At 43.7% G+C, this 27,720-nt stretch overlaps 2 protein-coding genes and 1 long non-coding RNA gene across 4 annotated transcripts in view; 1 reads left to right on the top strand and 2 right to left on the bottom strand.

Annotated features, from left to right (window-relative positions):
• Positions 1 to 402, bottom strand: part of RIMKLA (ribosomal modification protein rimK like family member A) — a 33,774-nt gene extending 33,372 nt beyond the window's left edge. The window contains exon 1 of one of the 2 annotated variants that reach the window (XM_023258565.2): positions 124 to 402. In XM_023258565.2, the coding sequence (XP_023114333.2) occupies positions 124 to 286 (163 nt within the window). In that variant the 5' untranslated portion in view covers positions 287 to 402. The remainder of the gene's footprint in view (positions 1 to 123) is intronic. The other variant, XM_023258566.2, reaches the window with a different exon arrangement.
• Positions 285 to 27,180, top strand: LOC123379078 (translation initiation factor IF-2-like). The gene is made up of 6 exons (XM_045033594.1): positions 285 to 414; positions 468 to 727; positions 1,416 to 1,483; positions 16,489 to 16,528; positions 21,263 to 21,360; positions 27,122 to 27,180. Exons 1-6 carry the CDS (start codon positions 285 to 287, stop codon positions 27,165 to 27,167), a joined length of 642 nt encoding a protein of 213 aa, XP_044889529.1. The 3' UTR covers positions 27,168 to 27,180.
• LOC111561719 lies at positions 5,051 to 12,369 on the bottom strand. Its single transcript, XR_002744440.2, has 2 exons — positions 11,746 to 12,369; positions 5,051 to 7,100 (listed from the first exon to the last, which is right to left on the bottom strand). It is a non-coding gene; the product is annotated as an uncharacterized LOC111561719 (long non-coding RNA).
• Positions 27,181 to 27,720: the final 540 nt, after the last annotated feature.

Below are 27,720 nucleotides of genomic sequence, written 5' to 3'. Positions count from 1 at the left end.
GGCGGCTGGTCTGCGGGGCCCGAAGGAGACTTGGCTGGGGGAGGCCCGGGTGCGCGCGCCCACCGGCCGGCTCCCGGGGACCCCGGCGCGCCTCCCCGCCCTCCCGGGGCCCGCCTCGCTCACCGAGGTGGCCGCCGACGATGGTGACGGCGATCTGGTCCATGAGCACCGCCCGGAAGCGCACGTCCTGTTCGGAGCAGCGCTGACGGAGAGCGCGCAGGATCTGCACCTGCGGGTAGTCCTCGCGGATGCGCCGGTCCGTCAGGAACCAGAGCTGGGAGCACATGGCGGCCAGGGCGGCGGCGCCCGGCGCGGCGCGGGCCCCCTCGACGCCCCGGGCCGCTCGCTCGGGCTGGCGGGCGGGCGGGCGGCCGGCGTCCCGGGCGAGCGCGAGCCGCGGCTCCGCTCCCGCCGGTGCGCCAGGCGCCTCTGCAGCCCTGACCCAGCGAATCTGCCCGGCCACTCAGCGCCGCCGCCGGCCCGGGCCAGCCAATCAGCGCGCGGCGGCGGGCGCGGGCCGGCCGCGCGGCCAGCTGCAGAGGCGGCCTCCGCGGGCGGCGCCCGGGAGGGGCGGCGGGGCCGGGGGCCTGCGGCGGACGGGGGAGGGGCGGCGCCCGGCGGACGGGCCCCGGGGAGTCCGCGGGTGGCAGGCGGGCGACTAGCGCGGCAGCCGGAGGGCATCCCCGCCCCGCCCGGGACCCCGGTGGGCGTGGCGTCGCCGGCCGGGGTGGGACGGCGGGAGCGGGAGGGGCCGGGGCGGCGGCCCACGGGGCGGAGAGGGTGTCCCCGCTACCCCGCTAAAGATGCGCAGCGGGCGGCGGGCTGCGTCCCAAACACGGTCGCGAGCAGCGGGGTCCGAGGGGCACCGGTGGGCCCCAGCAGAGTCCCGGGCAGGGCCTCAGGGACATCCCAAGGGGGATTCTGGGGCCTGGCGAAGGTCACCCGGGAAGGCCCCCAGTTGGACCCTGGCCTCGGAATTCTCTGCCGAAATCCCGGCCTGGAGCTGGGGTGGAGGGTGGGGGGTGTTGAGGGGGATTAGGCTTTAGCCGCCTCCCATTCAGATAATTTGAAGGTACATTTCTCAGGGTCTCAGATTTTCTTGCACTGGACACCCCCAACTAGTTTGCGGCGGCTGTGGGCCTCAGAACCTCAATGTGACGAAAACGGGTTTAAGAGTCCTTTTAGAAGGACCACTGGCTGGTCTTCCCTCTCTCCACCCCCACAGGCCGTACAACTGAGTCATCTTTAAATACCGTCCTCGGTCCTAGCCAATTGCAGATTCTGCCTGCAAACAATGTTTGAAGCCAGATCCCTTCTAAATAACTGCAAGACTGAAGTTAGCCATCTTTGAAGATCGCAATTGCTCTTCCAGCTCATTAAAATATGTCTTTTTTTTTTTTTTTTTTTTGGCTTAGGGAAGCAAGAGTAATTTCAAGGCAGGCCCAGCAGTGACGACTTGGAAACCCATCTTAAGATGTCTCAGGTAAGGTACAGGCTTCACTGTAAATATCATGCAGATGTGTGCATTTACCCCACTAGATGTGCCTTTGGAAAAGTTATATCTAAATAGAGTTTCAAAAATTAATTCTTTTTCAAGCAAGGTTAACTAAATCCTTTTGTGTTGCAAAATGCCCCCCCCCACTACATGTATTTTCTTAAAGAATCAGTACACTAGTGCCCTATGGATTAGTAATTTCCAAAAATTCTCTTTTTTTATTTATAATTTTTTTAATGTTTGTTTATTTTTTTGAGAGACAGTGTGAGAGGGGGAGGGGCAACAGAGAGGGAGACACAGAATCCAAAGCAGGTTCCAGGCGATCAGCACACAGCTGGATGAAGGGCTGGAACTCATGAACCATGAGATCATGACCTGAGCCGAAGTCTGACCCTCAACTGACTGAGCCCCCCCAGGTGCCCCCCCAAAATATCTTCTAACCACAGACGAGCTTGGGCACTAGAGACTCTTGTCTTCTACATTGGCCATTTCCTTGATGCTCCATGGTATTCACCTTGTTGACCCTGGTGCTTCCTATGGGGCTTTTGCAGTATCACACATAGCATGTCTATGAGATGACAAACCGTAGAGTGCTGGCACACTTGTTTACTGAAAACTGTATAAGGGTCTGTAAATTTAGAAGTTGCTTATCATCTATGTCCATAGCTATCTATACGAGGCTAGAATACTTAAGTCATATGAAGATACAGGTGCATATCCAGGCTTGAGGAGAGCAGGGTCTGCTTCCTCACTGTCTTTGCTCTTCCTTGCTAGCAGGTTAATACCACCCCTGTGGTCTCCCTTTTCTAGGATGGGTGACAGGTGAGGACGTGGGACAGCGGCATATCCCGTTAGGAGATGGGTATGCTTGTATAGGTGTAACGTTTTGTTATATTACGGAAATTCCTCACGCACAGAGATATGGTCCCAGGTTTAGGATTATTTTTCCCAGATGTATTATGTTATGTAACTTTCTCCATAGATGACTCCCAAATTCACATTGAATCCTGACATCTTTTGAGCTTCAGCAGTATAAAACAGAATGCTGTCCTGCCATTATCTCAACATCCCTAAAGCCAAACTCACTCTTTACCCCTCCATTCCAGATTCTACTCTCTTTTTTTTTTAATTTTTTTTTTTAACGTTTATTTAATTTTTGAGAGAGAGAGAGACAGAGCATGAACGGGGGAGGGTCAGAGAGAGAGGGAGACACAGAATCTGAAACAGGCTCCAGGCTCTGAGCGGTCAGCACAGAGCCCGATGCGGGGCTCGAACTCACGGACCGTGAGATCATGACCTGAGCCAAAGTCGGACGCTCAACCGACTGAGCCACCCAGGCGCCCCTAGATTCTACTCTTTTAAACAGTAAGGAAAATATATTATCTCCTGTGGCAGGTAGGGAAGCTTTAGATTTAGTTCATTTAACAGCTAAATAACATTCTCAGGGACCCAGATTCTTTCCATTTTGTCACTCTGACATTCCTAGGTTAGTGCCCCTCGTAGTCACAAAATGGTTGCCACAGTTCCACCTAACACATGCATACACGTAACATCTGGCAGAAGTAGAGAGACTGTTTCTTCCCATGTATCCCTTTTATTATCAAGGAAAACCTGTCTTGGAATTCTTCAAGCCATCTTCCCACGATCTCATATGCTGACGTCTAAACCAGTCACCATCAAGGAGGAAGAAACTATCATGAATGGCTTAAATTAATTATGATTCGCCCCTGTGGCTGAGAATTAGACTTTTTTTCCCCAAGCACGTGTAGACTTAGGTGAATAATCTGGGCAAAATGGGGGTTTTCTTAGGAGGAATTAAAGGAGAATAGATGTTAAGGGGACAAATAGCAGTGTTTAATACATGTGGTAATACAGTAAATATGTCAGCTAGGTTAGGCTGTGGTAACAGATGATCTCAAAGGGTCTTACGACATTTTTTTCTTGAAATACCCTACATGTTCATGGCAGGTCAACTTGGCTATATTCTAGTTTGTCCTTATGCTGGGACCCACGCTGGACCCTTATCTGGAACACAGTTGGTCTCATGAAAGAAGAAAAGTGATCATGTGAATCCCACAGTAGTTCTTAATATTTCTGCCTGGAACTGATACATGTTCTTGGTCACAAAAAGTTCCTCTGGCCAACTCTGACATCACTAAGGAAGGACAGCAAACATTTGTTTAAAACTGTGACCAACAACACAGCGGGCCACACACAAGGACCAGAAATAACCAAATCTTGCTCTGCTAATCATCTCTCCTCTCCTTAGAGTTCCCAAGGGGACTATGCACAAGAAAGAAATTGGAATCGAAACCAGTGGATTATTTTATTCATAGCTGAGCTGGCACCCAATAACCTCCAGAACAGAAATCGGCCAGAAGACTAGGTTGAATGACATGGCATAGGTTTAAGGCTACAGTGAAGCTCCCTAATTCCCTGTTCCCTTTCCCCCCTCTACATTTTGGGGCCAGTATGCGTGGGCATGCCTGCAGAAAGAGGGGAGAAGATGATCAGATCTGCAAAGCAGACCGGATTTACTTTCCTTAGTGTGTGCTAGAGACTGAGCCGGGCCACTTAGCAGGAAATGGGGAGCAAAGCAGCACACACGGCCACGTGACCTTTGAAGACAAAGTGACCGTAACCATGTAAAATGTGAACTCATTAATGTACTGGGTTTTGAGCAATCAGATTAACAAATTCTTCCTTCTGAAGGAAACCATTAAGAAGACAGGGCATTCTCTCTCTCTGCCCCTCCCCCACTTGCTCTCGAAACAAACAAACAAACAAATAAATAGAAGGGCAGAAAAGGGAATTCCTTCCTATGTTCCCACACTCTCACTTCTGTTCTTACTCTGTTAGGAAGAGGAATAGAAAAGTGACCTGTGCACCATCTATTTGCCTCCTCATCTAGACAGTAAGCCTCTTAAGAACAGGGGCTAAAGCATTGTGTATCACTGTTTCTACCTGTAGTAGGTACTCAGGTAACTGTTGATAATAGTTATGACCATCGTTAAGAGACATCATTGCAATTTCAGTTGACAAAACTGTGGTCAATTACAGATAAACAGTTGGCCTTTGAATAACACGGTGGGTAGAGATGCTGACCCCCTGCACAGTTGAAAATCCATTTATAACTTTTGACTCCCTAAAAACTTAACTACTAACAGCCTTCTGTTGACCAAAAGCCTTACTGATAACATAGACAATTAACACATATATTGTATATGTGTTCTACACAGTATTCTTACAAGAAAGTAAGCTAGAGAAAAGAAAATGTTATTAAGAAAATCAAAGGGTGCCTGGGTGGCTCAGTCAGTTAAGTGTCTGACTTGGGCTCAGGTCATGATCTTGCAGTTCGTGAGTTTGAGCCCGCGGCGGGCTCTGTGCTGACAGCTCAGAGCCTGGAGCCTACTTTGGATACTGTGTCTCCCTCTCTTTCTCTCTGCTCCTCCCCGTGTCTGTCTGTCTGTCTGTCTCTCTCTCTCTCTCTCTCTCTCTAAAGTAAATAAACATTAAAAAAATTTTTTTAAAAATCAAAAAGAAGGGAAAATATACTTGCAGGACTGTACTATATTTATTGAAACAAATCCATGTATAAGTAGACACACACAGTTCAAATCTGTGTTGCGCAAGGGTCAAGTGTACTAGGTTTTGTAACCTGGGATTCTGGGGCTATATTTCTCATCTTACTTTTAACCTTCAGTATAGACTGGCACAAATGGGTATTGAGATGTGGGTGTGGACAGTGGAAAGAAAGTGATAGTCTTCATAAATATTACATATGACCCTAAGCAGATGGATGTGCCAAGTATATAGAAGATCAAAATTCAATTGACCTCAATAAATTAGAGAAATGGTCATCAATGGCAGGTTAAAATGCATTAGGTAGCAAAAGAAGCATCTCTCTCTCTCTCTGTCTCACACACACACACACACACACACACTTCAAGAAAGAAAAACTGGCCGGGCAGAAATGTGGCCAAAAAAGACCTGATAGACGCGGCAAACCAATAACAGAACGAAAAGAAAAACAGCAGGATATATTAACAGAAGCCTGTGAAGCCAAATTCATCTTCACCTCCCTGGGACCTTGCTTAGTGCCTGGCACACAGTGCACGTTGCTAAGTATATGTGGAAAAAATGCATGACTTTGGCTTTGGTCAGATTATCCGTGCTGTTCCCTTCCTCTGAGAAGACTTTGCATAACCAATTCCTGTCCATTCTTCAAGGCCCAGCTCAAATACAGTTCCTGTCTGGTGCCTTCCTTAAATTCAGCCTACCCTCAGCTAGAAGAACGCTGTTTCTGAATTTTCATAAGTGATGAGTATGTGCTAGTGGTGATTATTCCAGTAATGGGCATTGGGTAGCTACTGGGTGAATAGTAACTCAGATTAAGACAGTCCAGTACACATAATTTCGAATTATAGAAATAATAACTAACAGAAGGGGTCTGCAATTCTGTAACTGTTCATCATTGGCATTGACTCTGACTTTCTGTGCTCTTGTTTCTTCTCTCTGTGCTGTATGTAATCCAGGTGTCAGTTTTCCCCTCCTCCTCTTATTCAAGCTCACACCCCTTATGCCCTCTCCTACCAGCATCTTAGTGAACAAGATAGAATTTGCTGAAGGGGAGACGTGATTTATGTCACGTGGGCTGTAGCAGCTGGAACCCCGCTACGACACACCTCTTTCTCCAGAGTACACACTCTCCGCTTCTGCCACAGGGATCTCTTCCCATCCCTACCCCATCCTACCTCCCAGCCTCCAGCTTTCCTGCTCTTCACCTTCCCCCCACCAGCCCTATGTAGACTCCTCAACCCTTCATTATCCAGAGGAATGCATTTCATCCTAGTTTCTACATCCAAACCTGTGCCCAACGAATGACCATGTTCAGCAAAACAGCAAGTTCTTCCAGTTACAGGACCTTCCCTCTTCAGGAAATAGAAGGCGATTATAAATAATATTCTTCTTTTGTAAACCTAATTAACACAAAACGACTGAATGGGGTTTTTTCATGAAGTCTTCATGTGGAGCTTGTTGGAGCCAGCTTTTGAAGAGTACAGCGGACACAGGTCTGCAAGGCAGGGTACAAAGAAGACGTCCAGGAGGGGATTGCCGGCTGCTGTCCTGCTCTGGATGAACTAGGCTCCCAGAACCGGGTAGGAGTTTATAGTTCTCAAGGGGCTTGCCCTATCTGTCTGGAGACAAGGCTGTGTAATTGCTTATCTTATTATCTATCTGCCAGCCCCAGCCTCATGCAGCTGTAATCATTAAGACAGACAGTTGTTCCGTCGTCCTTTCCTAGCTCCTTAGCCTTTTCTGACCAAGTCGGGAATTCTATTAGAAATCCTAACACTATCTTTCCTTTCCTCTCATGTTAGGGAACAGGCTATGCTCAATAACAAAAAGACCCCAGAAGACAGTGACTCGACAAGTAATTTCTCTGTCACTCAGTAGTCCAGTAAGGAGGATGTCCGGGATGGGGAAGTAGCTCTGCTTCACTGGTTCAACCCAGGACCCAGGTTCCTTTCATCCTAGTGTGCCACCAACTCATTGTTGGCATGTTTGGGGCCGGCTCTCGTGGCCACATCTGTGTTCCAGGCCTCTGGAAGGAGAAAGAGAGGAAAGAGGAAGTGGACAAGTGGCCACCTTTGAAAGATGTAACATGAACATTATACTCCTAACTTCCATTCACAACCCAAGAACCTGGACCCATAGTCACATCTACTGCAAGGAGGCTGGAGACTGTACTCCCTAATTGGTTAGGTGTGTGCCCAGCTAAAACTCAGTGTGGGGTGAGAAGGGCTTCTGTTACTAAAAGGAAGAGAAGAAATGGACATGAAGATGAAGAACAGCTCCCACCGTACCTCCCTATCCTTATGTGGGGATAAGAGACCCTACGGATGTGCCACTCTAGTAATCTCCAGTTTCTTCAAATTCCCTGAATATGCATTTCTGTGTCCCACCTCCACGACTGTTCACGGTAAATCTTTCTCACTTTTCGTTGCCTGCTAGCATCGGCTCAAGTAGCACCTTCCCTAGGAAATCTTCCTGTATCTTAGTTTGGGGTAAGTGGCCCTTCTTTGTGTTCTGATAGTGTTACGGAACCAGGCTGGAACGCTGGCGGAAAAACCAAGCGGCACTCGGAGATCTTGGTGGATCGGAGATTTATTTAACACCAGTGGGCTCAGAGGAGACTGTTTTTCCAAAGATCTGAGCTCCGAATGGAGGGAGAAAGGGTAATTTATAGTGGTCATCTTCCATATCTGTGGCAGGCTTGTGCGCGTGGCAAACAGGGCAAGAAGAACCTGGAAGAGGGGTCTCCAAACTAGAGACCAGAGCTTGTTTTAGTCCCGTTGGCCATCTTATGGTGTAAAACTGTATTCATTTTCCCAACGGTAGCACACTATGCATTTTTCTCCTTTGGCAAGTGTCAAAGTCCTCCAGTATCTGCACACGTGTGAAATCATCTCCTTGTGCTCTGTTTCCGTCTAGACTGTAAGCCATTTGAGAGCAATTTTGCTATGTCTTAGTCATATTTGTGTCTTACTACCTAGGTTGAGCTGAATTCCTTTTCCCGCCAGTGGGTGAAATAAGTTGTGCCATCGCCTGACCCCCTGCATGCCCACTGAGGTATAGCTTTCATCCATAATGGCCAGGCTGTCTAAGTGGGCATTCTTCCCATTTGGACAAAAGGACTAGCCTGAAACCCTGGCAGGTCTAAGATCCTGACCCTCGTCCTAGCTCTTTGAATTCCTGTCCCTCGTGAGCCCAAGACCTGTTTTTGTTACCCTCTAGGGGCTGGCTGCCAACCTAGAACCATGGTATGACTGCCATTTGCTGACATTGATCTTAGACCCTTCACTAGGTCTAAGCTATGCTTCATCTGCTGTGTACTTCCTTGATACTGAAACCAGCTGGAACTTAGTCCTGGCATATTCTTTATCTTGGGATGTTGACAAATGACCCTTTAGCTAGGTCAGTTTTCCCTAGTTCTGCTCCTGGTGGGCTCTGTCCATTTCCCATTCACCACTGGTCATCCTGCTAAAGCTCTATCATGCTTGACCTGTGAATAAATGTGCCCATGTTAGGATTAATAAGTATTGTTTGTACCTTCTGTTTGAAGATAACTGGTCCAAGATAGGAATCAATTCTTAGCTTTGTGGCATATCACTGGCACAAAGTGATATATACTTTTTTCTTTATATAGACTTTCTTTGGATGAAAAATTACCAGTGTGTATATATATTTTTATTTATTTTATAATGCATATTATAAAATATATAAAATAAACATTTTGAAAGTATATATATATACACACACACACACATATATATATAGCTTAAAATATAAATATTTGAGTATGCAAAACCAGTGTATTGAGCAGGTTACTCATTTGCAAATATGTTTTATTTTTACAAAAGGAGTTGCCAGTAAAACCTTAGGAATTAATATGTCTCTCTTTTGGTGCAACTTTAGTCATTATTCAGTAAGGCAGAATTCTCAGTTCAGATGGATGATTTGGTCAGCCACATAATCTGTCCTTCTGTATATCAAAGAGATGGGTCAGAAGCAAGGAAGTTTAACCATAAAAAGTCAGGAATTTGGTCAAATCATCCAAAGACCTTGGGAATATCCAGGGAACTGAGAGGCAGGTAACTCTTAGCATCCTTGAGAATCTGAAGATGCATTGGCAGTTTGTAATGAACTGAAGGTTCCCAACTCTAAAAGGTCACTTAAGGGGCGCCTGGGTGGCGCAGTCGGTTGAGCGTCCGACTTCAGCCAGGTCACGATCTCGCGGTCCGTGAGTTCGAGCCCCGCGTCGGGCTCTGGGCTGATGGCTCAGAGCCTGGAGCCTGTTTCTGATTCTGTGTCTCCCTCTCTCCCTGCCCCTCCCCCATTCATGCTCTCTCTCTGTCCCAAAAAATAAATAAATGTTGAAAAAAAAAATTAAAAAAAAAAAAAAGGTCACTTAAGAGTTAGAGATAGGGGGGCACTTGGGTGGCTCAGTCAGTTAAGCATTCAACTCTTGATTTTGGCTCAAGTCATTATCTCATGGTTTGTGAGTTTCAGCCAACAGCATGGAGCCTGCTTGAGATTCTCTCTCTCCCTCTCTCTGCCCCTTCTCCCGCTCATGTGCACACATGTGTATGTGTGTGCATGCACACACGCTCTCTCCCTCACAAAATAAATAAATAAACTTTTAAAAAGATTTTTAAAGAGTTAGAGATAGGTCCCACCTGCATGTACATTTGACAATTTGCAAGTAACAAATTCTGTTTAAACTAGCATAAGCAAAAAGGGAATGTACTGGCGGCTTACAACCCTTGGAAGTCTAGGAGTGGACTTCAGTCACAGCTAGATCTAGGGGACTAAAATACATTTTCAAAATTGGTCTTTCTCACTCTTTCAATCCCTGTCCCTTCCTTTTTCTCACTCTTGCTCTGCTTCTTTCTGACATTGGCCCCATTCTCTTCTACAAGAGATACCTTCCTCTACATGGCAGAGAAGAGGGCCCCCATTCACATTCTTAACACTCTTTATCTGGAAGGCCACATGTCTTTTCTTCTACCTTTAAACGGAAAAAAAAAAAAAAAGTCCCCAGGAAGAACCTGATTGGCCTACCTCTGGGCTAATCATAGCCAAGGCTATTGGGTTCCTTGGTTGGCTGGGCCCTGTGGCTGTGAAGTGGGGAGGAATAGTTGGCAGCCTCACCAGACTCACACAATTTGTGTGGGTCTGGGCAGACAAAACAAGAACTTTCCACCACATTCTCCTTTCTAATGCCTGAGAGTCCCCAGCTAAATATCTCCAGTGTTCCCACGAAACAGCCCAGGCTTCATGTCATACTTTCGATGTTTCCGCTCTTAACGTTCCACACTGATCACTGCTTGCTTTCTGTGTGGATTCCTGCTCCATGGTTCCCTTGGATTTCCCGCTGCTTATGTTGTTGATGCCACTTAGCTGGACCGTGGTTGGCCACTCTGGTGCTCAGGCCAATGCCTGTGCTGTGTTTCTTTCCTGCACCTCCTTTTAGTACTCTATTTGGAGATGTGCCCATGAGTTTCCCAGATTATCTGACGGGGGCCAGTCCAGAGAGTTGTGCCATTACGTCCAGTTGTATAGACTGTGCAGTGCACAAGGGCACCCAGTAAGGGCAAGCATGGGGACCAAAGTCTAGCACGAAACGTAGTTCATTAAGATTGAGTTACCCACCCACCCGCCTGTGTTCTCCAGGAGGAAGAAGCACTTTTTCTATTTGTACTAGGGTCCTGATCCCTGCCCTCAGGAGCTGTGACTGCCCCTAGGCAGCTGAAGGCTACCAGGAACACAGCTCCTACTGTTTCCTCTGAAAAGCAGAGGAACAGCTTCCTCTCTTGTTCGCCAGTGTATCAAAGAAATGCCATTATGTTAAACATAACACCAGGGGAGCAGGAGGGATCACAGGCCCATCCCACCTTGTCATCCAACTATAACAGCCTCATATGCCCTCTCAATATGCCAAAGCAAACAAATAATGAAAAACCATCACGAATGTGACAGAGCTGTCAAAAGCACACAGTCATGAGCTGTGGAAATTATGAAGCATTGGGGGTTCTATGTTTTCTGAAACCGGTACATCTCTTATCAAGATAGAAAATAGAATCTAAGAAAATCTGTCATGGGGCACCTGGGTGTCTCAGTCAGTGTCTAGGTCTCAATTTTGGCTCAGGTCATGATCTCGTGGTACATGAGTTCAAGTCCTGCATCTGCTTGGGATTCTCTCTTTCCCTCCCTCCCCCGCTTGTGTTCTCTCTCTCTCTCTTTCTCTCTCTCTCTCAAAAATAAATAAATAAACTTAAAAAAAAAAGCTGTGAGAACCATTTCACGGAAGTACTGACCATCACACCATGTCACAGTAAGCCATGCTCACATTTAGTCACACTGTTAAGACCGTGATGGCTCTCCGATGTGCCAAGGCAGGCCTTTGTAGTGTTACATGCAACTTAAACCTGGCCCTCTCCTGTTCCCCAGAACATAGAGAAGATACCAATGGTGAGAGACTGGGTTTGACAAGGTTAGGTAATAGCCACCATGTTGGTCCCAGAACTACCATACGAACCAAACCTGTAGCCCTGATGCTGCACATGGCCGATGATACTGCACCCTTTCTTTTGTGATGAATGCTCTCCTGGGAATCTGGAGACCTGCCTGCAATTTGCTTCTGTCAGCCCTCCCCTGCCTCCTTTCCCCCAGCCCCTCAGACATACCTACATACACAGCGTGGATATGGCTTGAGTTCTTTTCCTGGAAGGCTCCTTCACAATCGGGCAAAACAGAATGCAGCAGAAAACTGGGAGACGTGTCATCTCGTTACACTCCAGCAGTACCCAAATCCCACTTTGATCCCAGTGGGCACTCGCTCCAGTAGGGATAGAGGAGAATGTGGCCGCCGTTGCCATCTGGGGTGTCCCCTGGAGTGGTGAGTCAAAGGTGGTCAAACGTGTATACATTTCTCAATCTGTGTCTCTCCTACCACTGCCCTAGGGCTTTATTTTTCGGTAGAAGGGTGTAAAGTTGAAGACACAGGACTGCTTCCTACTCTGCTGCTCAGACATTCTCCTGTTCTCCTTTTGTGTTATCCTCCATAAAACTAAATCGGATGGGGTTCTAGCCAGTGATAGGGCCAGGGTAGGAGGGAGGTGTGGAAGGGATGTGTCCTGAGGTGGTTACCGAATCCATCAAAGAGAGTTGGAAGAAACTAATCTAGAGACAGTGGAGATAGTAAGATAGACAGCCCGAGGCACAGGAGCTTCTATTTGACTGCTCACGATTAAAGAAAATTAAAAAAAAAAAACCACACCAAAAAAACTGTGAAGAATTGCCAAGGGAGAGCAGTCATGGGGCTAAACCCTTGATGAACTAAACCCTTGATGAAAAGCAAAGGTTGCGTGAGTCACACCCATTACTTGGAAAAACTAATAGTAATTGACTCTGTCCCTTCTTGCCAGGGAATCGGACAACACACTGTGTGGTATTTCTTTGGTCCCGTCTCTCTGAAGACTTCAGATTGTATTATTTTTAAAAATCTTGATACCAGCTAAAGCATCAGGTAATTTAGTCATGTCCAGTAGAAGAGAGTGTACTGTATACAGCAGACAAGAGATGGGATACATGGGGGGCAGCACAGGTAGTAGGAAAAAAAACCTACTGAATTAGGAGACCCATGTTCTTGTCCTGCAAGCTAGCACTGTAACTAGCCAGCAATGGAATGTTAGAAAAGTCACTTAACCCTCACTAGTCTTTACCTGCAAGATGAAGAATTTTAAATTAGATAACCCATTATGTAAATAATCTCTAAAGCCAGCTCTAAAATACTATAATTCCAGAGCGCCTGGCTGGCACAGTTGGTGGAGTGTGTGGCTCAGGATCTTGGGGTTGTGAGTTTGAGTCCCACCTTGGGTATAGAGATTGCTTAAAATCTTTGAAAAATAAAATAAACTACAATGCTATAATTCCATAGTCTTATTGGAACGTCACTAGGTATTCGAGAAACTCATTGACAAATACCAGGAGCCAGGAGTAAATGGACTGAACTAAGCCCACCAGCAGAGGAAACAAGCCCATGCTGGTAAAGGCTAGAGAGCTGCAAAGTCTGCCGTTGTTTTCCAGGGAGCTGTGTGATGGCTGGGCACAGGGGCCATGGCAGACAGTCCTGGGAAAATACTTAGTCCTGGGCTCCCTAAATGTTCCTTTTGGTCTAGGTGTGAGATTAAGATACATCTAGGGGCTCCTGGGTGTCTCAGTCAGTTAAGTGTCTGACTTCCGCTCAGGTCATGACCTCACAGTTCATGAGTTCGAGCCCCGCATCGCATCTGTGCTGACAGCTTGGAGCCTGGAGCCTGCTTCAGATTCTGTGTCTTGCTCTCTCTGCCCCTCCCCTGTTGTGCTCTGTCTCTCTCTCAAAAATAAATATTTAAAAAATTAAAAAAAAATAGATAACATCTAAAAGTGCTCTGTGATTTGCCTCTTTTCCCCTTTTGTCTATTGTAACTGTAGAGAAATATATCCCAAGAGATCTACTCACACAGTAAAGTTCTTCATGTGCCTATAGAGGCTGAGGCTGTACACAACATAACAGACCAGTGGTTAACACTAGCATAAAGAATTATGTTGTTGTAGCCATTCTAGATGTGCCTAAATGTGATCCAAAGGTTACTGGTTACCCCCTGGACTTGCTTGATATCGTTCACATTCCTAAGATATGATCTGTACTTTGTTGATGGTGCAGCTTAGGTTCCAAATGCCCTCTTAGTTGTCTACAAGACAGGAGAGAGGGCCCTGGCTTATAGGACACAAGGCTCAGTCTAGGTCTGGAAATATGCATCACATTCCCACAGGCTGCAGACGAGACATATGAGACACCTAGGAAGTCTTTCTGAACGCCAGCATTTCAAGAGATAGTCCCAGGCTATGTGCAGATCCTGTGTCCCAACACAAGAGTCCTGGAATCAAGGCAAGGCATCCTACTGCATACACTTGCTTTCAGTTGAGCACAATACACCATGGCCTTGACTTCCCTGGGGAGTATTACTCCAAAGCTTAGGCCTTATAGGGGTAATGCTTAACGCTTCTCTTTTCTATCCAAGTTCTGAACCACTTAATAAACAAGGCAAGAGCTGGTAGATGGAGGCCAAAAGACTATGTTTCTATGACATCAGAGAACGTGGCTTAGATGTGAGAGTTCAACTGTCTTCTTAATGCTGAAACCTAGAGTTAGATGGATTTACCACCTAGTCAGAGAAATCACTGATTTCTGTAGGACTCCTCCATAAGGGAAGGGAGCATGAAGGGAACATGAAGGAGCAGAGCATAGAGCCTGCTAACTCTGGCCAGACACACTCTCCAAAGGAAGGAGATAGGAAAGGGGTTCTGCTGTGCATACCTAGTTTTGTCACTGAACTCAAACTTGTCCGTGCACCTGATGTGCCATAGGCCAATGTCTTGAGACACCGGTTTTGAAGCAGAGAGAGCTTTGTTATCAGAGGGCAGCCTGATGAGGAGGCAGGGGATCATTTCCAACAGCTGCATTGCCCTGCTGAGCCTAGGCACAGCTTATGTATGTTTGGAGAAGAAGATAAATTCATGAGAGGAGGGTGAAGGGTTTCTTGAAACCTTAAAGGGGGGGGGTGCTTGAAACATCTGGAGGTATACATGCTTCCAGACAATGAGGTGCCATTCAGGACTTGGTACATCAGATAGTTTTAAGACAAATGTCAGCATCTGTGTCCCGTCAGATTCTTATAATAATCAATGTGCAAACAAGTGGTAGAGTTACAAGGGCACAGTTAATGATTGGTCGTGCACTGGGCTTAAGACATGCATAAAACATAATTAAGTAGGGAACAGAACAATATGGAGCTACGTTAATAATATAACTAATACAACTATTGGGGTGCCTGGGTGGCTCAGTCAGTTAAGCATCAACTTTTGATTTTGGCTCAGGTGGTGATCTCATGGTGGTAAGATTGAGCCTCATGTCATGCTCTGTACTGGGCATAGAGCCTGCTTGAGATTCTTTTTCTCTCCCTTTGCCCCTCCCCCACCAAGTGTGTGTGTGTGTGTGTGTGTGTGTGTGTGTGTGTGTGTGTGTGTGTTCTCTGTCTCTCTCTCTCAAAAAAAAAAGCTATAGTGTTGTTTCTGCTTTCAAACAGGTCTAGGAACCAATTGTCCAGCCTCAGATTCTCCTTTCAAACTTACCAATCAGATAACTTACTCTCCTCCCCAGTATTATGCTAAGAGCACTGCACCTGCCAAACGGAAGGGATGTGTGAAATTGAGAGGAAGCACTGTTCCATCAGCCACTCTTCCCATTAACAAAGTCCTAGACCTTTTTCTAGTCTCATAGGGAGGCTTAAAGTTTCAGAAGTGAAACAGCACATCTAACCTACCCCTTGGGACAAAATAAATTAAGTGCACATAACACCCAGCAGAACACTGTTCATTAGGGTGCGGGGGATAAAGAATTAGTAGGATAGTAGGTTCATCCTGTTTTCTTCCAGCTCTATGTCCAGAGTACCTTCCTCTTTTAGGATAACCAGGCCTGCCACAGGGTGTGGTGATAGTTGAATAATTACTTATTGAGGAATTGCATAATTACCTAGTAGATGCTGAATTCCTGTTGAGATCCTAGGAAAAATTGAATGGTGAAGGATCTTAGGACATCCTCCAAGAATATCAGATTCAACATGACACAAGATTAAGGACTAGCTTATCGTTGTTGGTCTGTTATCCCCACAGATGATATATCAGAAACTAAGATTCATTCTTCTTTTTTTAATATTTGTTTATTTTGAGAGACAGAGAGAGAGCATGCAAGGGAGGGGCACAGAGAGATAGGGTGAGAGAGCACAAGCAGGCTTTGTGCTGTCAGAGCAGAGCCCTACTTGGGGCTTGATCCCATGAACCAAGAGATCATGACCTAAGCAGAAATCAAGAGTCAGACACTTAACTGACTGAGTCACCCAGGTGCCCCCACATTCTTCCTTCTTTTTAAGTAAGCTTTATAGGGGCACCTGGGTGGCTCAGTCGGTTAAGCGGCCGACTTCAGCTCAGGTCATGATCTCATGGTCCGTGAGTTCAAGCCCCACGTCAGGCTCTGTGCTGACAGCTCAGAACCTGGAGCCTGTTTCGTATTCTGTGTCTCTCTCTCTCTGACCCTCACCGGTTCATGCCCTGTCTCTCTCTGTCTCAAAAATAAATAAACGTTAAAAAAAAATTTAAGTAAGATTTATAATGTAAAACTTTAAGATTTACAGAAAAATTTAGATTTTGCAAAGATAGTAAAGATATTTCCCATGTACACTGTGCTCAGTTTGCCCTATTAGTAATGTCTTATATTACTATGGCATATTTGTTATAATGAACATATGAACAATAATATATGAGCATATGAAAATATTGATACATCATCATTATTATTATTATTATTATTATTATTATTATTATTATAGAATAAAAGGTCATTGCCTTTTGGGAGGAAGACCACAAGAGGTAAGGGTTGTTAAAAAACAAATTTGACTTATTTATTTATTTTTAGTTATCCAAAGGGAGTTTTGTTTCCTTTGTTTTTTAATGACAGAGCTGGGAGTGTGGCTACATCTACCCCCAGTGTCTTCTGGGACCTAACCCATGTCAGTACTAACTGGAGGAGAACTCTGGGGTCTCCATCATCTAGATATCTGTGTGTTGGGGTGGATCCAAAACCATTTTCTACAGAGATTCCTGTCCTGGCCACGTCTTTGCTCTGCTCACCTGTGTGAGGCTCTGGCCCCAGGTCTCTGCCCAGCCCTTCAGTTTTTACAAGCAAGTTCAGTGCCGCTCCCAGCTGGGTCTGTATTTAGCATGAGCAGAGTAGCTTCCGACCCACCACTTGTTAGGAATCAAAATGCTTTGCATTGTTATTAGTTTGGCTTAGAGAAGCAGTATTTAGGGAGGATTGCTTGGAGAACATATATAATCTTTGAATCTTCCATTTATTTATTATTTATTTTTTTAAAAATAAAATTCAAGTGAGTAAATTTGAAGATCTAATTCACTTTATTAAGTGATTCATGAGTTGGGCAGCATCCCACCCAGCAAGTAGGAGCTCGAAGAGTTGTGTAAAATAGAAGATTGTTATAGGGAGGAGGGTGGGGCAAGGAAGTTACTAGCAAAAGAAAGAAAAGATTGTTTCAGGTTGGGTCACTTCTCTTAGTGGAAAGAGCAGGGAGTTTTACGTCCTCTTCCTTTGTTGGGGGGTGGGGGGGGGGAGTAGGGGAGGGAGGGACCCGGTTGGGCGGTGTGGAACAGTGAGGGCCCATGTGACAGATTACCTCACTGGTGCTTATCAGAAAAAAATTTTTTTTCAATAAGCTCTACACCCAACATGGGGCTTGAACCCCTGACCTCAAGTTTAAGAGTTACTTGCTCCACTGACTGAGCCAACCAGGCACCCCAGAAAATTCTTGACTGACCTGTTAAGACTACATTTCTGGGGGAGGTTGAAATTGCATTTAGATTAGGTATTAATCCCAGGTTTGGTGAGTTGGTCTAAGTGATGCCATTTTGGGCTTATGGTTTTCTTTTTAATAGATGCCAGTTTTCATCACATTGTATCAAGGATACATACTATCAATATGACTTGTAACTACTGTTGTTGACCTTGATCACCTGGTTGAGGTAGTGTTGGTCAGGCTTCTCTACTGTAAAATTACTCTCCCCTTCCCCCTTTCCATACTGTACTCTTTGGATAGATGTCACTCCACAGTTCATACGTAAGGGGAGGCAATTATATTCCACTTCCTTTTTTTTTAAAGTTTATTTACTTACTTTGAGAGAGAGAGTGAATGAGCAGGGGAGGGGCAGAGAGAGAGAGAAAATCCCAGTCTCCACTCTCAGCACAGAGCCCGACACAGGGCTCTATCTCACAACCATGAGATCATGACTTGAGCTGATATCAAGAGTTGATACCTCCTATCAGTTGATACCTGATATCAAGAGTTGTTCTACCTCCTTAAAAGCAGAGCATCTACATAAATTATTTGGATATATATATAGATATGTGTGTGTGTGTATATATATATATATATATTTTTTTTTTTTTTTGCACAGGACATTTGTCTCTTCTCCCCCATTTACTTATTTATTCAATCATTATTATCACCTAGTGACTTCTTATATTCAATTGCTATTCCTATCTGCAAAAGAAATGGACATGTAGTTTTGTAGTTTGTTTTTTTCTGGTCACATGCTCAGAATTTAGGAGAGAATCACATTGGATTCTCATGGATATTTATTCTGTACATTGCGTTATAACCCAATACTACTTTGTTTATTTTGTTGCTGAAATTGTACCAGTTTCGGCCATTAGGAGCTCTTTCAGGTGCTTCCTTTGCCTCTTTGACATATCCCCATCACTGTCTTATTTCTATTTATTTATTTATTTATTTATTTATTTATTTATTTATTTGTCTTTTAGCACTCCATTACTTTCTGGCACTACAAGATGCTTCAGGCTCATCTTGAATATTTCCTGTCCCAATCCTAGAATCAGCCAATTCTCCAAGGAGCCAGAGTTTATCCTGATTTGCATACTTGTATCTAAAATGAACTCATTTGAGGGGCACTTGGGTGTTGTTGTCGTTATTATTATTATTATTATTATTATTATTATTTTAAGTAATCTCTATGCCCAACGTGGGACTCAAACTCACAACACCGAGATCAAGATTCACATGCTGCACTGACTGAGCCAGCCAGGCATCCCACAAATTTATTATCTTACAGTTCTGGAGGTCAGAAACGGGCCTTATGGGGCTAAAATCAAGTGTTGACAGAGCAGCGCTCCTTTTGGAGACTTGAGGACAATCAGTCCCTTGCCTTTTCAGCTTCTGGTGGCAATCCACACTGCCTCATGGCCCCTTCCAGCAATGGCATCTCGACTCCTGCAACCTTTAACATATTCTTATTTTATGGGGCGCCTGGGTGGCTCAGTTGGTTAAGCATCCGGCTGTTGATTTCAGCTCAGGTCATGATCTCACGGTTCATGGGATTGAGCCCCGCACTGGGCTCTGTGCTGACAGCACAGAACCTACTTGGGATTCTCTCTCTCCCTCTCTCTCTCTGCCCCTCCTGCTGCTCATGCTCACTCTCTCTCTCAAATAAATAAAAGTAGAATGTTCTTATTTTAAAACCTTTCATTTAATCACATCTGCAAAACCCCTTCTGCTATGTAAGGTGACATACTCACAGGTTTTGGGGATTAAAACTTGAACATCTTTGGAGGGCCATTCTTTTATCTGCCACAAACCCCTACAATGAAAAAGTGACATTTGCTGGTAAATCACAGTCTTACCTATTTCCTTTATACTACATAGGACATTCTAAATCTAAGTATTTTTGACAGCCTCTGACAATCATCTCTCCTTTTCTCAAAAGGAGATAAATACAATATTATCTAATAAACCCTTCTAAACAACATATGTCAACTTTCTGGTATTTTACCACCCCCCCCCCAAAAATAAGCACAATTTTCCTAATTCTAGTGATATCATCCCCAATAGCAATTTAGAACATGTGGCTTAAACAGTCCATGTAGTTGATTTCCTACTTTAACCAAATGCTCTCCAGACAAGAAAGAATAAAGCCTTTATCCAGATTCATAGGGTCATAGTGGCTCTCCTGGCCTGTTTCTTATCTATGTGTTTTCCATCCTGGCATATAAGGCTCATCTGTCAATCATGTAGATGAGAGAATCTCCAACTATGTGTCCCATAAGGTGGGCCCAGTGTATTAGAATTAAAAGTTAAATAATTATGGATTTTTTTTCCAAATGGGAAAAAGTTACAGTGATGAATAGATTGTTATACATTTCAAAAATGTTCCCCATTAATCTTCCTTCACACTGGTGCTTCCTACTGCTTGCCTGTCAGCACGTGCAAGCTGACAACAAAAGGAATGAATAGGAAGCCAATTAAAATTAATAGAAAAAAGTCAAAGATAAGAATAACAAATCATGCCTGGCTCGATAGCTCATGGTGCTTTCCTGTAATTTTATGTTGCATACATCTAACAGAGAAATATTTTGCTAGCCAAAATGCTGTATCACATAAAGGACTCTAGATGTAAAGGATAAATATCTTTCCCTAAATTGGATGGAGACTATACCACTATTTCTTCATTGCATTGTAGAATCTTAACAAAAAGATACCATTTTTGTCTTGTAAAAGGCCAATTTAATCCTGCAGGGGCAGGAATATGGGCTTTGGAACCAGGTAAATCTGAGTACAAACATCTTCCTAGCTGCATGACTGTGAATATGTTGCTTAAATGAATAATTTGAATTCGTTAAGAATTACATTTGGTTGTGGGTAGGTCATAAAGCAGCTGAAAAGTGAAAGAGGCTGATTTCTCCCTCAAAATAAAGAAGTGCAGAGTTAGGTTGTCCCAGTTTGGTATGGTGGCTCCTTGATCATTAAGTTTCTAGTTCCTTTCTGCATGCCTCACCATCCTTAGCACCTCCTAGGTCACTCATGGTCTAATACGGCTTTTGAAGCTCCAGTCACCTCATCTGCTTTCTAAGCAGCAGAATGGATGAAGGGAGGAAGGACAACAGAAGTTTTCCAGGAGTCCCACACAGTGACTTCTGTTGATATCTAATTGGTGGCTCCTATCTGCAAGGCAAATGGGAACTGTAGTTTTTCATCTGCACACAGTGCTCAGAATTTGGAAGGAGGGAGTCATATTAGATTCTGTGCAGCAATGTCTAACCAATCCCCAGTGTCCATGATTCCCTTCTTTAAGAAAAAAAAGTTTTTTTACATTTATTTATTTTTGAGAGACAGAGTGAGACAGAGTGTGAGCGGGGGAGGGGCAGAGAGAGAAGGAGACACAGAATCCAAAGCAGGCTCCAGGCTCTGAACAAGAGCTCAGTGTAGAGCCTGACACGGGGCTTGAACCCATGAACTGTGAGATCATGACCTGAGCCAAAGTTAGACGCTCAACAGTCTGAGCCACTCAGGCGCCCCCATGATTCCCTCCTTCTAGTAATAGAATCATTACCACATCTATCTACCACTAGATTTTACCTAGGCATGAGTAGAGCCTCTATTTTTCAGCCTCCCTTGCAGTTAGTTGTGGCCATGTGACTATGATCTTTCTGGACAATGGGACACGAGCTGAAGTGTTTGCGTGCAATTTCCTTAAAGGAACTGCCTGTCCTTCATCCTCTCTTCCTCCTTCCCACAGGCTGGGACATGCATGTGTAGTGGTGAGCCAGCTTTTACCAAACAAATGAGGACGGCACAATGGATGATTCAATGGTGGAGTAATGAGACAGAAGAAAGGTACGGGTGAGTGAAGCCGAGCCACCTGCATCCTGGACTTTCTGCCTGCCTCTGCTGTGTTTGGGGAGAGAAATAAACCTCCAGCTTGTTTAAGCCACTGTCTTTTGTTATCTCTTTGTTACAGCAACTTAGCCTGTATCCTAATTAATACAGTCACCTTTCTGTACCTCAGTTTATTTTTCTGTAAAGTGGCAATGGCATTATGTATTCCACTGGGTTATAGCAAGAATTTAAACCATTATAAGTAAGGGGTGCCTTGGTGGCTTAGTTGGTTAAGCGTCTGATTTCGGCTCAGGTCATGATCTCCTGGTCTGTGAGTTCGAGCCCCACATCAGGCTCTGTGCTGACAGCTCAGAGCCTGGAGCCTGCTTTGGATTCTGTCTGTCTGTCTGTCTCTCTCTCTGCCACTCCCCTGCCTCTCTCTCTCTCTCAAAAATAAATTAAAAAAAGACATTAAAAAATATAAGTAAGGCACCTGACAGAGCTATTATAAGTAATAGTTATTAGCATAGGGCTCCTGAGAGGATTCTGAGAAGTTGAGTAAAGCACTTGGAGGAAATGCTCCCACCATTATAACTGGGAACTGTCCTGTGGTTGGATTCTTTTTTTTTTTTTTTTAATTTTTTTTTCAACGTTTATTTATTTTTTGGGACAGAGAGAGACAGAGCATGAATGGGGGAGGGGCAGAGAGAGAGGGAGACACAGAATCGGAAACAGGCTCCAGCTTCTGAGCCATCAGCCCAGAGCCTGACGCGGGGCTCGAACTCACGGACCGCGAGATCATGACCTGGCTGAAGTTGGACGCTTAACCGACTGCGCCACCCAGGCGCCCCTGGATTCTTGATTTAGCCACAAAAACATACGAACAATAAATGTCTTGGATTTAAAGATAAGTAAGCTAGTTAAAATGTTTAGAAAACACCTCCTGATGCCTTTTCCCCTTCTTAATAATTTGGATTCTCTTCCTGCCTGAGGTTGTCATGGAGGGTGCAGAATGCAGAGATGATGAATTTCAGTAGTAGACATCAGAACAATACTGCAAAAGATAAGGTAGGACTAGCTTTTCCTCAGTAGGCTGTAACAGTGGGATCAGGGGAGGCCACAGGACAGCATGGGGTTCCTCCCCTGCTGTCATGAGTGGGTAAAACAGCCAGCAGGGAGTAGAATTTTGAATTGACTAAATTCAATTTGAACTTATAGAGACATAAACATAATTAAAAGTTTTTTTCCCCATGCTATTAGCAGGAATAGAGGCTTGAGTCTAAGAATTTATTGTAGAAAATAGTGAACATTATATTCTTTGGCACATCTGAGTCATAGTATGCAAATTTCTGTCCTGCTGCATGACACTTACAAGGTTGGTACGGAAAAAGCACAAGTATAGTCAATTTCATTTATGAACACAGATTCCATAATCTTAAATAAAACATTGACAAATGTAATCCATTAGGATAGTAAAAAGAATAATCCATCACATCCAAGTAGCATTTAGCTCACAAATGCAAGTGTAATAGGATTTTAAATTAGAAGTTTCAGTCGGAAACCCCAAGGCAGTAGATATTAGATAACAAAGTTGTCAGCAAACCATCTTGTGGAAGTTTCAAAGTAAATGGTCAAAACTAGTTGCACAGGGGTGCCTACATAGCTCAGTTGGTTAAGCGTCTGACACTTGATTTCAGCGCAGGTCACAACCTCACTGTTCAGGAGTTCGAGCCCCCATCGGGCTCTGTCCTGATGGTGCAGAGCCTGCTTGGGATTCTCCCTGTGTCCCTCTCTTTCTGCCCTCCCCCCCCCCCGCCCCTCAAAATAAATAAATAAACTTTAAAAAAACCTAGTTTAGACATTCTCAACCCTCTCACTTTCAGGGGTTTAAGGTTGCTGTAAAACTTTGTAAAGAGGACTTTTCTGAAGAGAGCTATGCTCAGTGAGCAGGGGTAGGGGATATTTTCCCATTCTCAAGGGGGAACCATTTCAATGGGACCACCTGGAGACCTTGATCTGTAACTCTTCCAGGTGGTAGGTCAGTGACTGCCTCATGCTTCGAACATGGGAAGAGCAGAGATGGGCTGGGTAGCTGCTCAACCCATAGGGGAGAAGGGGAAATGGCTATGTCAAGTGGCCTGCACTCCAAGAGTTAGGGTGGAAGATTTCTTTGGAAGGAGAGCTGGCTTAAACCCTATTAAATCTTGCCCAGGAGAATTGCTTGGAAGAGCCATGGGACTCCAACAGAAAGACCCAGGATATTGTGGGCCACTAAAAAACAAAACAAAAACAAAAACAAACCAAAAAACAAAAGACCACAAAAGCTGAGATGGGAGCAGCCAATAGAAGGAAAATGGTGTCACCCGCGCTGTGACAGATACTATAGAAGGTATCTACTGGGGGCCTCTGCAGAATGCATAAACATAGCCAAGAAGGAAATAGTCGGCTTTGAATATTTGCCAATCCCAGAGAACTTGAAACCACTTAACAAAAGTGTTTCTTTCCCAAACCTGAGAGAAAAAAATTTTTCTTGACTATCTTCCAAAACTGAGAGTCTGCCTGTCTGCCACCTGGAAGAAGATGTGATACCCCGGATAGGGAAAGAGAGCATAACCATGGCCCCATCTCCCTCATTCTTGCTGTAAGTGTTCGTGCAGAAGGTCTAAGTTACAAGAGAGGAGATTTCACTTTAATAAAGTTTGGCCTTTTAATTATTACGTAGAATTCGGCATTCCAATGCCTGAACTAAGATGGTCATTTATTGTGACCATCAGACCTTTTATTATCTAAGTCATGTGAATGCCTGAGATTCATCAGGACCAAAGGAGAAAGCTTCCCCAATGAATACATTTTAAAGGCACATTGTGAGTGAGACCTGAAAAACATGTAATTTTTAAAAATTGGTAAATTGGGTCCCATCAGAATTTAAAAATTTGGAGATGCATCCACACAGTGGAATGCTAATCAGTCAGAAAAAGGCGTCAGCTACTGATATGTACAATAACATGGATGAATCTTACAAACATGATGCTCAGTACAAAAGGTCAGAGACAAAAGAATACACGCTATATGATTTTATTCATATGAAGTTCTAGAAAAGGGAATACTAACCTAGGGTGACAGGAACTAGATTAGTGATTGCCTGGGGCAATGATGCTCACTGCAGCTTTATTCATAATAAAAAAAAGGAAACAACCCAAATGTTCATCGACTGATGCAGAGATAAATAAAGTGAGGAATGAAATACTGATACATTCTACAACATGGATGACCCTTGAAACATTATTTTAAATGAAAGCAGCCAGACAAAAAGTACCACATGCTGTATGATCTCATTTATACGAACTGTCCAGTAGAGGCAAATCTAGAGACAGAAGGTAGATTAATGGTTGTCTAGGACTGGGGGAAATGTTGGGGTAAAAAGGGGATGAGGTTTCTTCTGGGAATGATGAAAATGTTCCAAAATTTATTGTGGTGATGATTATACTATTCTGTGAATATACTAAAAACCACTGACTTGTACATTTTATTTTTAATTTTTTTAAAGATTTTATTTTTAGCTTTATCTCTACATCCAATGTGGGATTTGAACTCACAACGCTGAGATCAAGTTGCATGTTCTACTGACTGAGCCAGCCAGGCACCCCCACTGACTTGTGTATTATATTTTAGTTTAGTTTATTTGGCAATCTTTTTTTTTTAAGATTTTTTTTTAATTTATTTTTTTATTTTAGAGAAAGATCATATGCTAACAGGGGAGAGGGGCAGAGGAAAAGAGAGAGAGAGAGAGAGAGAGGGAGAGAGAGAGAGGGAGAGAATCTTAAGCAGGCTCCATGCTCAGTGCAGAACCTGATGCAGGGGCTCGATCCCATGACCTTGGGATCATGACCTGAGCTGAAATCAAGAGTCTAGTGCTCAACTGACTGAGCCACCTACATGCCCTGACTTGTACATTTTAAATGGGTGCATTGTACAGCATGAGATCAATGAAGCTGATGTCCAAAAACTGGGGTTGGAGACATCTACAGACTAAGCCAGCCAGGTGCCCCCAAAATATACATTTCTGACTAATTAAAGACCTAGATATAAAAAAAAAGGTATCAAATTATTAGACAAAAAACTATAGAAAAATGTTTATGGCCTTATGTGTAAGAAAAATCTTGCTGAAGAAGATTCAAATAGGGGGAAAAAAAGCTTATGGGGTGCCTGGGTGGCTCAGTCGGTTAAGCCTCCCAATTCTTCATTTCTGCTCAAGTCATGATCTCACAATTTGTGAGTTTGAGCCCTGCACTGGGCTCAGCGCTGGCAGCACAGAGCCTGCTTGAGATTCATTCTCTCTCTCTCTCTCTCTCTCTCTCTCTCTCTCTCTCTCTCTCTCTCCTGCTCGCGCTATTTCTCTTTCTCTCAAAATAAATAAACATTAAAAAAGAAAAAAAAGAAAAACTTAAAAGAAAAGTTGATACCTTTGACTATATTGCTATTAAAAACTTCTGTAGAACAGCAGGTACCATAAGGAAAGCTAAAGGCAGTTAGTTGACTGAGAAAATATATTTGTCGTATATGTGTCAAAGAATTAAAACTCATAATATATAAACAACTCATATAGTTAATTTAAAAAAAAGAAAGTAGGATACCAAGAATTTACAAATGGGAAAACACAAGTGCTAATATACATATTAGTTAATATATGTACATGTACATGTATATGTATGTGTGTTATATATGTATAATACATAATATGTATACATATATATTAAAACATACATTTGGCCAATTCTCCCAGGAATCAGAGAAATTTAATTTAAAATAAAATATTTCATCCATCTTAGTACAAACAACCTCACACAAAACACTGTTATCTGCAGGTTGTGTATGAAACATAAGAGTAAGGGGCGCCTGGGTGGCTCAGTCAGTTAAGGGTCCGACTCTTGATCTCAGCTCAGGTCTTCATCTTGGGGTCATGAGTTCAAGCCCTGTGTTGGGCTCCACGTTGGGCCCCACACTCCGTGTGGAGCCTACTTAAAAACAAAACAAAACAAAAAACACCCCAAAATACATAAGAGGGCTGAGATACTACTGACCTGAAAATAATAGCTAAGAATAGCTATTATTGAGTGCTTTCTATTAAAAAACAACTGCTCTAAGCCCTTTTGAAAGATTTACCTCATTTAGTCCTTACATGCCTATAACATGGGTACTGCTATTACCTTCATGATGATCTGAAGCTGAGAGAAGTCAAATGACTTGTCCAAGTCCTGAGTAAGTTGCAGAATCAAGATTTGAATTTGTAAATAATCTCTCTTATATATGGAATCAAAAATAGTCAAACTCATAGAAGAAAAGAGTAGTACAGTGGTTACCAGGGGGTGGGTGGAGAGGGAAATGGGGAGGTGATGGTCAAAGAGGAATAAGATTCAGTTATGCAAGATAAGTTCTAGAAACCTATGGCATAGTGCTTGTAACTAACAATATTATATTTTATACTTAAAATTTGCTAAGAGGGTAGATATTATGTTAGGTGCCCTTACCACACAACAAAAAATAATAATGCCACATAACAAAAAGTAATAAAGGGGGAGGAAGAAAACTTCGGGGGAGTATGGAAACATCTATGGTCTTAATGGTGGTGATGATTTCACAGGCCTATACTTAATCCCAAACTCACTAAATGGTCTGTATTAAATATATATACATCTCATTTTTCATGTTAATCATACATCAATAAAGTGTTTTTATACTTTGATTTTATTTACTTTATTTTATTTTATTTTTATTCTAGAGAGAGTGCGAGTGGAGGAGAGGGGCAGAAGGAGAGAGAATCTTAAACAGACTCCACACTCATTGCAGAGCCCAATGCGGGGCTCCATCCCACGCCCCTGAGATCATGACCTGAGCTGAAATCAAGAGTTGGACGTTCAGCTGACTGAGCCACCCAGGTATCCCAATAAAGTGTGTTTTTTTTTTTAAAGAGAAAAAATCAAAACCAAAACCAAACAACCAAACAAAAGATTTGAACATGGACAATCTTGCTTCAGAGCTACGGGTCTTGACTGTGGCTTTCTGTGGGGAGGGGGAAGTAGGATTGGCATGGCGGCCAAAGGAACCATGGCCTAATTCGTAGGGTCTTTGTTTTTTTTTTAAAGGTGTATTAATTTTTTGTGTCGAAATTTATTTTAAAAATATGATAATTTACCAATTATTATAGAAGGTGAAAGAGATAACTCTGATCCCACATTGTTATTCTTAGAAGTTACATTAGCATTTTTTTTGAAGCACTTTAGAAACTGCAGATGACCACTTTCTGACATGACAACTTAAAATATGATGAACAAAAGAGGTGCCTGGGTGGCTCAGTTGGTTAAGCTTCTGACTTTGGCT

Source organism: Felis catus, chromosome C1, assembly GCF_018350175.1.
Source record: "Felis catus isolate Fca126 chromosome C1, F.catus_Fca126_mat1.0, whole genome shotgun sequence".
NCBI classification, from domain to species: Eukaryota; Metazoa; Chordata; class Mammalia; order Carnivora; family Felidae; genus Felis; species Felis catus.
The sequence above is the reverse complement of the archived record's forward strand: the minus strand, read 5'-3'. Positions and strand labels throughout refer to the sequence as shown.